Source organism: Platichthys flesus, chromosome 3 (genome assembly GCF_949316205.1).
Source record: "Platichthys flesus chromosome 3, fPlaFle2.1, whole genome shotgun sequence".
NCBI lineage: Eukaryota > Metazoa > Chordata > Actinopteri > Pleuronectiformes > Pleuronectidae > Platichthys > Platichthys flesus.
In genome coordinates, this window is record NC_084947.1 from 22,956,198 (window position 1) to 22,973,750 (window position 17,553).

General features: G+C 44.5%; 1 protein-coding gene across 1 annotated transcript in view; it reads left to right on the forward strand.

Annotated features, from left to right (window-relative positions):
* cux2b (cut-like homeobox 2b) overlaps positions 1-17,553 on the forward strand; it is a 67,257-nt gene that overhangs the window by 25,914 nt on the left and 23,790 nt on the right. Inside the window, exon 4 of the mRNA XM_062381146.1 lies at positions 12,973-13,051. Within this exon, the coding sequence (XP_062237130.1) occupies positions 12,973-13,051 (79 nt within the window). The remainder of the gene's footprint in view (positions 1-12,972; positions 13,052-17,553) is intronic.

Here is a 17,553-nt window from a genome sequence, read left to right on the forward strand (position 1 = left end):
TTCAGCAAAATCTAAACACGCTAATTAAATATCATAACTTTTCTGAAGAAGGCTCGTGTAAAGGTACCTGAAATTTTAATTTAGACTTCAAAAGAGCAAAGACTTTAAAGCAAATCTATTGTTTTTCATTTAGACTTGCAATTTTCTTTTCTCTGCAGTGCTGCGGCACGTAGTTATGATTGATCTGGTAATTAAAATATGCAGAGAGGGAAAAAATATTAACTGCTCCTTTTTTCACTTTCTTTTTGTTTTAGAAAACAGCCGACACATTTTCCTCCTCTTCCCAGCACAGATAATTAAATTTCGCACATTGATGTTCTTTACACAGTATTCATCGGCCTCATTATTTTTCCATTTTCATCTTTCTGGAGAGAGATCGATAGATTGATAAAATGATGGAGCCTATCTTAAATAATGCAAACAGAGAAAAGTTACACTTACTTTGCTGCTGGCAAAGTGTTTGAACTTTTATTCTTCTTTCAAATTGTATTTAATATCCCATGAAGGTAGATCTCACATTATTACATGCTAGGGTAAATCATTTATTTCCATTTTTGCTGTCCCTCTGCAAAAAAAAAGAAAAGAAAAGATGAAGCTCTTTTCTACTTTTAGTGGGCCTATGCTATATGAGATGATGCTTGTCAAGGCTAATATCCTAAATGATAAAGAAACTGGCAATTCAAAGAAAGACAGTGTAAAGTAGGCCAATTAGTACCTAGGGAACATTTAGCTTGAAGAGATAGCAGCTCCAAATGTCACATGCACGAACATTAGGACTGATTGTTTATAATATGACCTGACAGTTTGGGTCTCTTTAATATAGGATTAACTACAATACTAATTAACATGTGGCTCTGTAAAAACAAGCAGCTGCAAGTGAAGTAACCAGGGGAGGGGCAACTCTTCTGAGGTACTCCTTACATTAAAGGGTTGCTTCCTCGTCACAAATCAAATGTGTTTTTTACGCTTTTAAGAGATATGCTTGTTTTGTCCGAACTCTACACTGGAAATTCAACGTCCTAAATCACACGGCTGCCATTAAATGTCTCAGCGCCACAGATCCGGATGGTCTTTGCCTTTGTCACAAACAGATATATGTTTTAAAGTCCCACTGCGGGGCTCTCCGTCTCATCCGAGACATGAAGTGGCCGCGGTGGCCTGAGGAGAGTGTTAAACACATCCTCAATTAAAGCAAAGTAACTTTGCATCTTGTCATGATTTCTTCTGCAGTCCCTGTAATTGGGTCTCAGCGGATTTAGTGGGAAAGCTCCGGCTCTACTCCTGAAGTGGGGCTGAGGGGACAGCCAAAAGGGGAAGGAGGGGGGGGCGCTGCTGGCCCTGGATGCTAGTCGCTGGCAGGAATAAGCAGGAGTTGGTTGTTGCCAAACAGGAGGACAGGTGGAATGAGGGAGCTCAGCCGTGCTGTGGTCCTCACAGAGAGGCGCCGTTACTCAGTCAGCAGCACGTACGGACGATTCCTGGGTGAAATGACCCAGTGCTGTTACATTAGTGTACATTTACCAATAATAAAATAATGATAAGTTAAGGAGAGACTTAGGTTTTTCTTCACGTGTGCCTCATTAATCATCTCCCAACCCACCAGATTTATCTTGTGGCCTTTTGGACTGCGACAAACTTTAGATTGGGAACCAGTGGAGTTTACCAAACTATAAATATAATATTTAAAACTATCCTCACCTTGACCAAATACAACAATAAAATACTGAGCACACATTCATGCATCAGTACTAACAAATGATATATCACTTACAGTCTCATAATGTTTCACTCACAGTGGCATTTACATCAGAAGATATACTCTATGTACATTTAGCGGATAATACTTATTTTACTGGTGGATTACTTTGAAACAACTTTATTTGGAATTTTTTTTCTTCTAATATGGGTTACTTTAACATGATAATTATTATTAATAAAAAAGTAATCAGAGGCTTTTCTACTTTCTTTTACAGTTAATGTTAATCTATTATGCTGAGGTAGACGTAGATAACGGTGTCAGTTAATTAAGGGACAGCTAAGATGTAAAATGTGTTAAATCATGATGTAAATAATGTATCACTGTGTGGTCTATGTAAAATGTACACTCTACTTATACAGTCAACACTCTGTAGATGTTGTAGTGTGGTGATAAATACAAATATGCATCAAATGTATGCAATCAAAATGAAAGACGTAAAGGCCATATTTGTTACAGGCTTTTTTTCAAAATGGCAAACCTTGGAGGCCTCCTTGGGATGTGTGCGCACGTGTGTGTGCATGTGTGTGGGGGTGCGTTGTGTTCTGGCGAGACATGTGAAGGACAGCCGAAGGTGCGGTGAGATCCAGTGATGGGCTTCTTTTATTACATCTCATATTGAGACCAATCTCTGTCCATTCACCTGAAGGACAGCCAGCTATTCCCTAACTAAATTAGCCAGACGCTTTGGTGTGAGAAGGCCTCCACAGGCACGCGAACCACGGTCTGACAGACTCACTCACACACAATCGCACAATCACATTACAAGTACAGGCCATCACCCAATAAGTTTATTTTTTTCTCTCTCTCCATCCTCTGTAATGCAAAAACTCACATGCATAATCTCATGTCTTGTCCCTCACTTTCCCTCTTTCTCTCTCTCACACACACACTCACACACACACACACACACACACACACACACACACACACACACACACGCACACCCACACCCACACGCACCCACACTCTCTCTATCTCTCCCCTGCTGAAGGCAGTGGATGTAGGGTAATTGCAGTCATTGTGGCAGGTTGCATGTTTGTGCCCCTGTCATCCAGACCTGCAGACCTCCTCCTTTTGGGACCTTGTGACACAGATCTCCGCACTGTACATTACCTGGCAATCACACGTAAACTGTTTGCCCCTTCACAATGCATACACCTGTAATGTAGCAATTTGAGTGTTAGCCCTGAATATGCACTGTGGCTGGGAGGGTGAACGTGTCTTTTTGCTCTCTCTTCCCTAATGAAAAGTCTTTTGTACATTCAGTTTTTTTGTTCACTCACGGCGGATGTTCTAATGAGGCAGAGCCTGAAATAGCAGTGGGGCTAGCACTGCAGAACGATGACATCCCATGTGAGAACTTGCCCAAATCACAGCGGCTGCAGCCGTGCGTCAGGTTTCTTTATTTATAACCCGCACGGAATTGTCCTACACCCAGAGCATATGGAGGGTGATGTAACGCAGAGCATCCAATAGATAACCACTAAAGTCAGGTCCTATATATAAAGCTTGCTGAAGAGTTGTTTCTGAGGCTGCTTCAGATTGATTTAATGTCTACATCCCAATGATGCAAGAAGAATAATGGTTATTGTGAAGCTGTTCATTCACCCAAATGAGAGCGGAGCTCTTACGCTCTTGCCTCCACCTCAGTACAGTGGGTGTAAGTGGACATTTGTTGGTGGTCCCCAATGCATTGAAAAAAGAGAATGTAAAAAAAATTCATAAGCTGCATTGTGCTTACAGAAACAATGTCCCTGTCATTCAGGCTAATCCACAGACTTTCTACTGTGCATACGTTACACTGACAGATAACACGGTACAAACTGATGACAGTGTGGAGCAGTGGTTCGCAACCTGAAGGTTGAGACCCCCCAACAAAGTGTCATCAGATGAATCCAGGGGTCAAGAGATGCAAAAAAAATATATATTTCTTTTAAATGTGTAGCTCAACCTGTTTAAGCCTCTAACACATTGAAATGAAAATTAGATTACAATTGCCTCAAAAACGACAAAGAGTTTTCCATTAAGGGTTTGAAAGCAAAACTATATCATTTTTTAGAAATAATTAGATAAGAAGAAATTATACATTCTCCTTACATGAATTGGGAAGGCATAGATTCTCTGATTTCTGAAAAAATTTAATGTTCTATCACACACATTTTGAATGCTATCATTTGCTGGTATTTGCATTTGAAAACAACATCAACCCTTGTTGCTACAGGCATCTCACATGATTAGCCTTCATTCACTCAAATTGAAATGCCACCTCGTGCCTGTCACATTGTATATGAGCGATCAGGCAGGGGAAGCTGGTCATTACAATCATGACATCAAATGCCTGGCAGCACAGGTCAATCAGCGTACATTAACCAAACAGAGCTCATGTGTTTTACAGCTTTTAGTGGCGTGTTGGCACCGGTGGACATGAGCTTTAGGCTGGCATCCAACGGGCACAGAGGGGCCTCCCGGCAGAGCGGGAGCAAGATGGGCCTTGGCCAGTCCTCTCACAGAAGAATATGAAGGAGACAGAGAGCGGGCGGTGTTAATGCGTCGCTTTCCCTCCGACGTTCAGCCACTCAGCTGATTTATGCAGCAGAAATGGACTCCTTTATCCTGGGCACTCATAAATACCTAAAAGGTTTTAAACCCACGGCCAGGTCACTTTTTTTGAGGGGGCCAAAATCATTTTGAGATCATCCTTCCTATCCTGTCCTGTCTCTTCTCTCTTTTGGGCCACTCCACTTTTTAATCTCTGGGTGTATATTTGTCATCACACTGATGCATTAGCGGGTGAGATCTTGGCAGACATGCACACGCAGCCAGAGATCACTCTTAACCCTCACCTGGTCCTAATTATAGCAGATGAAACCACCTTTTCGGTGGCACTCTGGTGATCTGTCAGCGACAGGCCCTCTCCCGTCTGACTCGGAGTGATATCTCTCGGTAAAATATGTATGAAATCAAAAAGCCTTAAAGGTTATTACAAATTAATAATGAGTGGTGTGCCGAGAGCCGTAAAAAAATCGCCTTCCCTTGGTGGCGTGTTTAAATGTTTAATTTAACATGCTCTGGTATAAATGTGGACTGGCTCTTAGCAATATGTGTATGGCCACGAGGATGCAACGGTGTCAGGGGGTCGGCAACCGAAAAACCCTGACCACCAGGCTCACATGTATTTAGATTGACATTCAGATCAGACAGTTTCATGCAGATGTGGACGATCATCGGTCTGGATCCGTCAACTGTAATCTTGAAAAGGCACAGCGCTTCTATCCGCGCGCCTCTAACAGCATACAGAATTATAAAAACACTAAAGGAAGCAGTTTTACTCGCATCAAGCGCAAATTCTCTGAAGACTCCGAGACACAGAAAAGCTCTCTCTGAGCGTTTTTCTGAAGCAAGTCGAATCATCGGCCCTGAACCCCCCTCACAGTAATGTCTGAAGACACTGTACAAAATTGCCTTATTTATGCCTGTAATGTAAGCTGTCTGTTCTGGTGTCGCTCATTCTCCATGGAACCCGGCGACGGTGGCAGCCGAGTCTGGAGTGAATTTGCCGGGCAACTACCTGGGAAACATCAACAGTCATTAATTATGTAAAACTCTTCTCACAGTGGGAGCAGGGAGAGCTGCATACAACTGCAGCGCCGGCTCCTATTAGACTCAATGTACTCTACAATGAGCCCCCACTGCCTGGGGGCGTGGAGGGATTATCAGCCTACTGCCACGACCCCCCATAGAAAGACACACATGTCGTACTGCACACACGTAGACCCACACACACACTGAACGTGACGTCCTGTTAAGTTCTACACCAATGTGTGCTTGTGTTTAGCCGAGGAGGAGAATAACAGGAATCTTTGCGCTGTCTCTCCTCCCTAGTCACCCCATCATTCACTTCTCTCCTTCGCAGGTCCTGTTAAGGTCTTTTTTTCTCTCTCCCCAGCAATTGTCTGCTTTCCGGCTTTCTCACTACAATGAATGAAATCTGAAAATCTGACAGGACAAATGATATGCCATGTTTGTCTGCGCAACGCCGGGTAAAGGGGACTGCTTTCATTGTTGATGGTGCTGCCACCGACGCCGCACTGGTCTCTGCTTCTTGAAACCAAATTACCCGGCGAGCCGCCCCGTGCAGGGCCTACCTGAGACCTTCCTCCAAGCACTGCGATTGACAACAGCAGATTTATCAAGCAAATAATGGACCTAATGTTTGCAGCATGTGTTTCCAATCCGTCTTCTGCGAGTAACAGACACGGGGTTGTTTGGCAGACTTCAAATCGTCTCCGCGGCGCTTGCTTCCTCCGTCAGCTGGGCTCCTCTAGCCGCGGTTCAAGGCTCGTTCATCAGCGCTGTTCTTTATAGCGGATGCGGCTTTGGCACGATGTTCCTCCATGCTGAAACAAAGGCAGCGCTGACACCTGTAATTAATTAGGCTATTATGCATTCCGCAATGATAATTGCCTCACTGGAAAGTCACCAGCCTTCTAAGAGGGAGAGAGAGGAGAGGTGGGATGGAGAGCGCTATCCATCATAGTGGAGCGCTCTCACCCTCGCTCTCTCTCTCCCTTGCTCGCCCCCCTCATGTCACGCCGTCTCACCTTGACTAGTGTAGGCAGGGCTAGAGAAACACTGTCAACGTGTGTCTGAGGGCAAGATATGCAGCTGTGGTTCCCCCTTGCCAGAGCAGCTCCAGCAGCAGTCTGCCAGGGTCCGTCCACTCCAGGGCTTTGGCTCACATTGGCACAGTTGCTCATGACACCCCATCTGTTGTAGCTTTGTTCACTAGGGCAGTACAGTGCCGGGGATAATGGGGGCACTTTATTTTTATAATTAGCCCTTACCTACACTTCTCCTCTCTTCTCTCCTCCTAACACTTCTCCCAGCACTGAAATCTAGTCCAGGTACACTCATTACTTCTTTTCACAGCCCTCCCTTTCAGCACATCAACCAGCGCCTTCATCGTAGCCTCAGCACGCCCCCGCTCCCTCCCATCATGCCATGATAGATACGTTTTCAGCAGACACGCACTTTCCTCAAGGTTTAGGTCGTTCGCTGCATCAAACATTTGAACGAGTAAGCTCAAAGAAAATGACAACTCCTGTCTTTTGAACTACAAAGACATTCAGAAAAGATTTGTTTTCTTCCCTTCTTTTGTCTTTCCCCGGCTCTCGACTTTGACTTTGCAGTGACTTTGAGCTGTTAGCGCCGAGGCTGGTGCTTTTGAGTCTTTGTGGAGAGGGCGGGTAGCACAGCGGTTCTGCAGCCTGTTGATGCTGAGGGGGACCCAGAAGGCACCTGCCGTGCGGTGGAGACAGCAGGCCCTTTGATCTGGGTTTAATGTCGTGCCATGTTCTGTCTCTCATGCTGCTCCGTGTGCCGTGTCCGACGGGATTACGTCAGCTCCGCCTTGATCTGTAGAGATCTGCTCTCCTCTCACCCTGGGTCATTATCGGAACCCTCCACTGGGGCATTGACCTGAAGTCTTGCTCCTTTTGTCTCATTTTCAAGTGAAACATCTTACATCGTACTGTATCTCTTGATGTTCCCTTTCAGTCACAGTGAGCGGCATTGCTCCGGGGAAAGTGATGTCAGGTCTGTCCACTACTTTGGTCCAGACTTAAATGATATAAGCAGCTGTTCGATGGATTGTTATGAAATGTTTGAATTCATATTCCCCAGAGGACAAATCTGTATGACTTTGATGATCCTCTGACTTGTCTCAAAAACATTTGTATCACAAAACTGCAAAACTAAAGAATGACAATCCCATCAGTCACAGGTAAACTAATGTTTTATGCTAATCAGTGAATGTTAGCATTCTTACATTGCAATCTGAGATTATGAATATACCATACATTCCTAATATTATAACAGCTGAATATTAGGGTGTTAGCATTTTCATTGCTGGCATATCATTATGCTGATTTTAGCATTCATAAAACAACACAGTTAGTCAGACTGTAGAATCTTACGACTTTCTATCTATTGTTTTCTTATGCTATAATAGCTGAGAAAAATCATATGAAAATCATATCTTTATAGATTTATTGGGTCTTGAAAGCCATCTTAAAACCCAATATTTTTAGTATTGGTCCTATCGAATGCAGGTGAGCTGCTCCCGAAGAGGCCATGAATCAAGTTGGGTTTTCACTCTGAATTTGTCATTGCATCAAGGGATAAGTGGTAGCTATGGCGTGGTCAGCTTCGGCCATTCATTTGGCTGAGACGGCAGCCCTGCAGTGGCAGAGTGGCGTCAGTCGGTTGCGAGCACGGCACGTTGACTGACAGGCGCCGCTGATTGGAATTGACGTGGCGACGAGATGTGTGTCAGTTCCCTGACTGCTCATCTCGCCGGGCAGCCAGAGACCGCCGCGGCCACCGCAATGCTGCTACCACCGCTCTGAGATGGGTGTCACCCTGATTAAATCTGCCCTGAGACACAGTCTGTGTGTGGTGTGCATCTGCGTGACTGCGACTTGACGTGTGTGTTTGCTTGCACCCAAGTTCAAGTTTGCATGTGTGCACGTGGGTGTGCATAAGTGGGTGCACACAGGTCTCTCTTCCATCCAGACTGTATTGCAACAGGGTTTACCTCTGCCCCTCTCCTCCACACACTCATCAGTCACTCCACACCAACTCATCTCTCTCCTCCCGCCTCTCTTTTGAACCTACGCTCAACCCAAAACAAATGCCTGCAGTGACAGTGCTGGGTGGCATGGCTAAAATATGATCCTGCATCTGAGAAATTATGGTTTTGGATGTGCTTTTTGGAAAATACAGCTATAACTTTTGGATTGTAGATGTTGTCTTTTAAATATGTATGAAACCTTGAAGCAACAGAATCATAATGTCCTCTGTGTTGATACAATTTTCTGTAAAAATATGTCTCTTAAATTTCTGTATACTCCGGTTCAAAATCTCATCTGAAAAATCCACAGAAATGTTTGTTTTGGACAATTTTGATTTGCACAGGAAGTGAAGGGACATTAAGAAAAGCTATAGCTTCTGAAATTGTTTTCTAAGCTTAACCTTAGCATTCTCACAATAAACTGTTATTGATGTTTATGATGATGGCTGTATTAAAATGCATATCTGCTTGGGTTGGTGGTAGAGCTCAAACAAGTCGATATAAACATGAAATACATTTTTAATTGTGAATTATTTGTTTTAGTCAAGTATCAAGCAAAAATTCTAAATAATCCCTGTTTCGAGTTTAGACTGGTGATCAAACAAAACAAGCAATTTGAAGAAATCATGTGGAGCTCTGGGAAACTAAGGAAGTTAACCTTCACTATTCTCCGATGTTTTACAGAGTAATTGATAAGTCCATAATGAAAATGTGAAATTCTTAGTTTCAGCCATTTTTTGTGTTATTATCTCCAAAGACATTTACTTTCCTGCTCTTCAGTGTTAAAACAGATACTATGATTTACCATCTCTCTGTTGGCTTGCTTGTTTATTCCTGTATTTTTACTATGGACCTTGTACTAGTGAGAATATTGTCGTATTTAGTATATATATATGTACACATTGCTTCTGCAAGAAACCAAGCTGAGCACTGGGCAAAAATGGGCATTAAACTTGGCTCAAAATGGCAACATTAAAAATGGAGGGGGGTTTGACGTCAGCATCATTACCGCATGGATGATGGATACGTTAATGTTTCATGTTGAAAATTTTTTACATATACAAACTAAATTTAAAAATAAAGGACTCTATGGCTCTAGATTTCATTAAATATTAAGTAGCAGAGCATTGACGATATTTTGTCTCATTTTCTTTACACTTCCATTAACACTGAGGACTGAAAGCTTGTCAGGATCCCGCAGATTTTTCTGGAAGGTGTTGTGACAAGTGGTGTGGTGGTGGTAGTGGGCTTCCCACTGTTTTGTTCTAATAAGCAAGGAGCGGGACCCAGGTTGTTGTGACATCCTGTCAGCCTGTGGGCTGGACTGGCGCTCAGTGAGCACCACAGTAGGATGGACTCCCTATGATTGTGCACTGACCTTTGCATCATGGGGAAGATGACAGGTAATTTAGAGGCCTCAGGGACTGAGGAACCATACATTTGCTGTCCCCAGACCACCCACAGCACCAGCCACATTCACCTTGAAATGCAGGCAGTATATTCATGAACACTGCATGTGCAGGCAAATATACACACAAACACAAACACACAAAGACAGATAATTTACTCACACACTGTAAACCGAGGCACAGATGCATATGTAGACATGCAGCAAGCATTACACACTTATTTTGCACAAACACACACACACACACACACACCACACACACAATGCAAGATCTGCCATAACACCCGCCCAACACCCCCATCATCACACACTCTAATCACCTGCATCATCACAACCCATCCTCAAACAACCAAAACACAGGAGGTGGCAAACTAGTAAGGCAGAGGAGGGAAAAGATGATTTAGAGTGATAATTGCATAATCACCAGTTGTGATAATTGTAATTGATGACTGCATAATTGCTAATTGCGCTCTGTATGGGAACCTCTCTTTTCCGTTGTCTCTCTGTTTCTCTCTGTATGTCACTCAGTAGCCCTTCACTCCGCTTCCTCTTCTTCACTCTGGATTGTTCTCTTCTCCTTAATTTATCTCTCTCACCTCAACACATGGTAGCTTGTTTTCACACACACACACACACACACACACACACACACACACACACACACACACACACACACACACACACACACAGACTCACTAGCGGCTACTGTATTCTCAAAGGCTTATCAGTAAGTATTTCCCAGCAGCCTTGTCCCAGAGGCTGTGCTCTGCCCACTCTGTTGCGGCATGAAGAGTTATGGCGGAGCGTTAACAGGTTTCCTTTGTCTTTCTCTTGCTACTCTGCCCCAGGCTTTACTTCTGCTTGTAAAATCAACCTGCGGCCAAGCCCATTCCCTCGGCAGCCATATCCTTTATCACAAAACGGGTGAAAACAAAGAATGCGCTGTGAGCCAGAGCCGGGGCCAGAGCCATATCTCGCAGCAAAAAGACGAGAAGAGATTTAGCAGTTGTAGTTCCTCCTCGAGCCGTACCTCTCTGTACAACAGCCCTATCCGCTTGTATGAGACATGTGCTAGGCTGGAGGTGGATTAGCATGGAGTGGAAGATCACTCCCTGATCAGCCCATATTATGCACGACACCTCAGTGCTTTGACGATAGCAAGGGTGGCTTATGAGGGAGGGGGGGATCTATACGCATAGCGGCCGCTAACATGAGAAGGCATCAGGCAGCCGTGTGATTGATGTCTCAACTAGCGTCTGTAGGCAGGTTAATGGTGTGATTGTGGAGGTAATCTCCGTGTTCTCTCGTTAAAGGATGATGGAGGGCCAGGAGACCCCGTGTGTCTCTGGAATATGGAGCCCAAGCTGTTGCCTTCGCAGGATCCCAGCCTTTTTACATATGCAGTTGGTATCCCACATTTCATGTATGCGCTTCTTAGGGAGCCAGGCCAGTAAAGAGCTGATGACTATAGCGGTGGGTTCAGCCCCCCCCCCCCCCGCTGTAGTGGCCATGTAGTTCAGGTGTAAACTCATGTTGGTAATAGTTTGTCTCGGTGCCACACAATGCCGTCGGAGGTTTGGTTGCTGTCACGTCGAGCAGCAGAGGTTTGGCTGGAAACGAGCACTGGGCCACCACATTGCTGCCCTTCACAGTGAACAGGAGGCACACATAAAAACAGTGGGTATGAAACAAACCTGAGCTGAACCAACACCAGTTGTTGATGTTCTCATAACCCACACATAGAGCTGTTTATGGGGCCAGTGTGCTTCACACATTTTCACTATTTGTGGACCAACATGGCAACATCAACGTCACGTGCTGGAAGGACAGGGGAGGCGAGTGGGCGTGCTGGTGGTTGGAGGTTGGCGGGCTTGGAGTGGGGGGGTCAAATTGGGGTATATATGAGTGACATAACAGCATAGTGTAGCAGGGAGCTGGCTGAGAGCTGCAGACTATTGCATCTGTATTGATTGGGCTCCAGCCTTTTCCATTTTCCATGAACTCCTCTGAGCTGCTCCAAGTGGGAGTGATGGGGGGATTCGCTTGATCTTTATGATATTTCTTTAAACATGATGGTGTCGTTATGCTTCCCCCGGGGAAGACGCCAGCCAGCCATTTCCAGTAAATCAAAGGCTCTCTGTCCCTCGCTGTTTTCCACACACCTTATTTATAACCCCACTGAACAGCCCCAACACACCACCTTCACAACCACCACCACCATTCACATAAGTGTTTTCTGCCTTTGTAAAATGAATGTTTTTCAAGTGTAGTCATACCATTGAGGAGCAGCTCGGCTCAGCCGCACCACGCACCAGACCCTCCGTTGGGGAGTAAATCGAGCCGGTTCGACAGAGGCTGTAATCAACAATGACAGAAATGACATGGACAACAGATGACAATAATTTGAATTCCGTCTGCTTTTGGACCGGGAAGGGGGCATTTGAGCCTGATCTGATTTACTGTTGCGGGGCCGAGGATGTCGAGAGGCCGCCGTGGCGCGTCCTCTGACTATACAAACAGGCCCAAGGTCTTAGCAGGAGCTGGGCGCAGGATAACCCACATACCCACTAGTGCAGGTGCCCTCTCCATGGGGCCAGGTGGTGGCTAATTCGCTTTCTTTGTCCCTCCTAATGAATCGTTAATTGGTTTGCATCACCCACTGAGCTGAGGATAGCAGGTGCCGCGTGCTGCTGGTGATGGAGGCCACTGTCACTGGCGAGCCTCCCCGCGCACGCCGATACCTACATTTAACGGGCCAAATGTCACGTCGCAACATGCAGCAGCTTGGCGCTTAAACGGGAAGGTTACCGTCATAGTTTACATCCTGTTTCTGTAGTGGTCAGTGTCAATATAAAAACACAGCCATTGCATTGGGTGGTCTGTGCACGAGCAAGCATACTGTATGTCTCTGTTGCACATACTGAAGATATAGCACGAATACAAGGCATGCTGGAGTGTTTGTTTCAATTATTGGCAGGATGCTGTGAGGTTGACCTTTGCTCTTGTTACTATTGATTCAGTGTTTGCTATTTAAGATTTGAAGAATTTTCTGCTCTGTTTAAAAGTGTCAATTTAATAACTGATGTGTAAAATACGATGTGCATTGTGAGTTATGAAAAATGTCAGATCTATATTAGTCAACGTTTACCTTAACGTTGTCTCCTCCCCCTGCAGGTGGTTGCTCTGAACAAGCGCAGTAAGGAGGCAGAGTCTGCGTTCCTTGGAATCTACAAACAGCTTATCGAGGCCCCAGGTGAGTCTCCCACTAAGACCAGTGATGTGCATCTCCACAAACAACAATAGCAACAGCATAAAGACCCCCCTCACACACATTATTTGTATATTTGTATATATGAAGCAACACACACAAGTAAGTTCCTCACCATAGATGGTTATGGTGCAGCAGCACATGCATAAGATACATAAAACCCTATACCCTGTGGCTCTTATCTATTTTTCAAAGTATGTGCTCTCAGAGTGGTTTCCAAAACTCTGCGTGAGGCCACTTCAAAACCCAGCACTGGTCCTTGAGTGTAGCCTGGCTGAGGAGTGAACATATCCTTGAGGAGCACTGCTGTTGATTGTGAAGGGCCAATTAAAATCCCAACTGAAGTCTGGCTTCGTGTGGAACGCAGGCCTGATGAGGCCAATGGGGGGAGAAGGGAGAGGGAGGGGGCAAAGACGGCAAGTGAGAGCGGCGGGAAGACATATTGTGTGTTTATTCACTTGTTATTTCAGTGCCAGGGCAGATGTACTGTATTGCTCTTTGTTGCGGGAGACGGCAGCAAAACGCAGCCCAATCTCAGTCTAGATCAGAGAAACACTTGTGGCAGGAGTAGAGAATGCTGTTTACAGATTCAATGAATACAAGATAAAAGTCTGCATCAGAGAAACAGCGACGGCAGCAACTGACTTTTAAAGGTCTCCATTTTTCCTTGAAGTCCCCTGCTTGATATTGCACCCCCCCCACATGCACACATATAGACGCACACACTTTGAATGGAGTTCTTTCCGTGATAAAAAATGCCTGTCTTTGAAGATGTTTTCACTTAGATTTTCTGACCTATACCTTTTATACCAAGACTTTTAATTCAAGCCTCAGAGCATCTTGTGGGAAATATTTTGTCAGGAACCCATCTCAGAAGACTGAGTCAACTAAGAGTTGTTATGTTAAAGAACAAAGACCTAATAAAAAAAAAGGCCGATGTCACCAATTATCAACTCTTAAGAGAGAAAAAACTGCATTAGCTTTTCTTCTCAAAGTGCTTGATATTTTCCTCCTACCTGTTTCATAGAGTGAATATGAATTCATACAGTCTAAGTGTGTTCAATGTATTGAGTAAACAGGAGTCGACCTTCCTGTGTCAGGTTACATCAGGTGATGTAGCAATGCCAGCCTGCTACCTTCATTTGACCCTAAAGCCTGAAACATGCTTCTGCGTTTTCACGGGCCCGTAAGCGCAAGAGCCCTTCCGGGGCCCTTATGTGCTTATGTATCCCTCCTTACGTGCTGACGGGTGTCGACCCCCTTTTCTAAAATTTACGGCAAAGCTCCGCAAGCTCACTCAGCCCGCAAGGCTGTGATTGGTCTGCTCTACATCCCTTCTGGAGCTGCATTTCCGGTTTCATGCCCCATAATACCGGCAGAAATCACGGAAGATTTAGAAGAACGAATATGGACCAAATAGAAGAGCACTTGGCAGAATATATCTGATAGTATGATAGCTTGTATAACCTGTCATTGACTGGCGGATTTGTCCGCCAGAAAAAGGCTACGAGGAGCCGCAGTGGCTATGTAAATAAACAATCGACGAAGAAGAAAGAAGGCGTCTCTAAGGTCGTCTCGACAAAAAGCATTACTCCGCCTAGTGTTCTGGCGCGGAATTGCTTTTAAGACGCGCAACGGTTGGGGAAGCATGAATGAAAACGAGTCTTGCGCCACAGCGGCGTGAAAAGACGCAGACGCAGTCGCAGAAGCATGTTTCAGGCTTAACTTTACAAAGGGCGTCTGTTTCACTCTATCATACAAAGTGAAGCTGATGGCTTTAAAACAGTTCTTCTTCAAGTAGCTTCACAAATTAAGTCTAATGCTTTGTTACTTTCAAAATGAAAAACATTATTTTATTGTTAGAATGAAAAAGTTATAACATAACATTATTAATTACTTACCAAAAGAGGTACTGACATAAACCATAGGTACTTGTAGCTAGCTGTTTTCAGACATGCACTAGAGTCCGAGCATGAAAAGGCAAATTTGAGTCAGTTGTTCCAGAATTTTTGTGGAACTTTTTCTGACAGCCCCTTTGTAAAAAGTTGGGAAGGTGTCAGTGTAAGACCATAAGAAAATACAGCAGGAAAATGTATAGCAGGCAAGTGGCTGTGTTGTTGACGTTTCTAACAAATCACAGACGCAAAATTAATAATAAAAAAAATGGGCCGACGCCCGTGTTAATGTGCTATAAACAAAAAACATGTGAGTTCTGCATGAATTGATACGTCTTGTCCCGCCTCCTGCATGATCTACCAAACCTCTCATCTGTACGTCATGTCATTCTGTTGTGTTGTGAATGCGTCTGACTCCTGCTGCTTTCTTCAAATGTGGAATTCCGGAAAATGTCTGGACACAGTGTTTTCGACTATTCTATTGAGTTTATTGTGTTTTTTCATCTTCCTGTTTTGATGTGTTTACTGGCCATCAACAAGTTTAGCCACACCCTCTGCAGGCAGCTCTCCAGATTCTGGAGGCCAGAGCATGTGTCACAGTGAAGCTGCAGTGTTACCAGCGCTCTAACCCCCTCTCAACAAAATCAGCTGGTTTCTATATGTATTTGACTGATTGATTTGATTTTTGATTAAGACACAACATATGGATTAGACAGTGTATATTTCCTCTTTCTGTCTGAGGCCAGCTGCCTCTTTACATCTCTAGCTGCTGCGCCAAGCCAACAGTCTGTAGTGCAAAGTGGGCAACTGCCCAGGAAAACCCCAAGAACAAAAACAAATTAACTGACAAAAAAAAGTTAATGTTGTTACAGGATTGGAGTATCAGCAGGTTTCTGGGCCTTTGGGCAAACACTCAAGTTGCTTCTGTGTGCTCTGGATTTAATGGGAACATGTAATCAAGAGAGTGGTAAGTGGGGACCCAAGAGCAACAGGTTAATCTGGGTAAGCAGTCTCTTCACTTAACAAGAGACTCTTCTAAACGCCCCCTAAGTATTGGAGCATACCTGGGCTAAGTAACTGAGCTGGTCCCGGCTGCTGGTGGAAGTGTAATTCTGTCGGGAATGTTTTCTTGACACACTTAATTAACACCAATCAATCATGGTTTGAAGGCCACAGTAATCTTGCTGACCAGGTTCATCCCTTTATAGCCGCAGTTTACCAACTTGTAACCGCTGCTTGCAGGAGGATAATGCTGCATGTCACAAAGTAAAAGAGTTGTCTCAAAATGGCTGTGACCGAGACATACACCGCTGAACAGAGACGACTGCCAGACGTTGGCGAGCTAGTCACAGAAAAGTTGTCTTGAAGAGAGGGCGCTAGGATGTATGGGTTGCTCTTTCTCAAAGTCTAGCCTGCTCTTGCTAGCTAATCCACGATTACCAACCTTGGGTTTAAATTATTTCATATTAATTCACTAGTCAGCAATTTATTTCAGCTAAGGCGCCTCAAGAAGACTCAAATCTAACACAGTCACCATTGTAAAAGACAAGTATGAACTGTAGACTCCTCCCATCATTGCCAGACATCTTTCCCGACTTATCCGACCGCGGCCAACCAGGAGTCAGAGCAATGAGAGTATTTGTTTGTCAGGCCCTTGCTGAATCTGCCATCTGTGAGGTAGGGCCTACAGTATCCTGTGCCTGTTTGTCACTGTACATCTTGCTGCTAGTGTCCAAGGTCACAACTCCCCCCCACTCTCTCGCCTGCCCACCCCTTGCTAGAATGGATGACTCCAGGTACGCCGGAGGACAGTCATTTGGCTGTGGCCCCACTTCATTTCTCTCTGCCCCTCAAACACAACAGTGAGCTTTCCCACCATTCCCCCAACAAACGCTACAGCTCATGTATTTTTAATCTTTTGACAGATGCAATTATTCTTTACACGCAGTGCTCGTTAATCTTAATGCAGTTATTACTATTCATTGCAGGAAGTTTTTCCCTTCTATTATTTCATTTGAAAATGCCTCTGTGTGAGTGAGTGTGAGAGTGTGTGTGTGTGTGTGTGTGTGTGTGTGTGTGTGTGTGTGTGTGTGTGCTCATTTATGTGGCGACACTAAGGCTGTTGGTCCAATCAGAGCAGGCCAACGACAGAGTTAATGAATGCAAAACGTGAAAGAGGGGGAGGCACACGCGGCGGCAGCTCAATATGTGACCTGTTGTATCTGGCTATCATTAACATCTGGTCACATATCAGTTATCCACTTTGCTCTGACTACTATTGAATACGAATAACATATCCATTAGATATGAGAGATTCTGGTATGATAATGTTACGCTTAAGATCATGCTCCTGCTCAATGGCAACTTGCATGCAACAGTAAACTCAGAGCAGAAATAACTTCTTGATGCGAGTGATTGAAGTGTTTTTTTATTCCTTCTCTTCTTTTTCCCTTTCATGAGGCCCCTAAGCCAACGTGTCAATCCACCAGAGTGTTTCATTAGCGTTCTTTATTTTGATTTACCTGTGACATCTCCCCATGCTGTGTACTGTAACTCCTACCCAGTCTGAATCTTGAAAGAGGTCTGCTAACA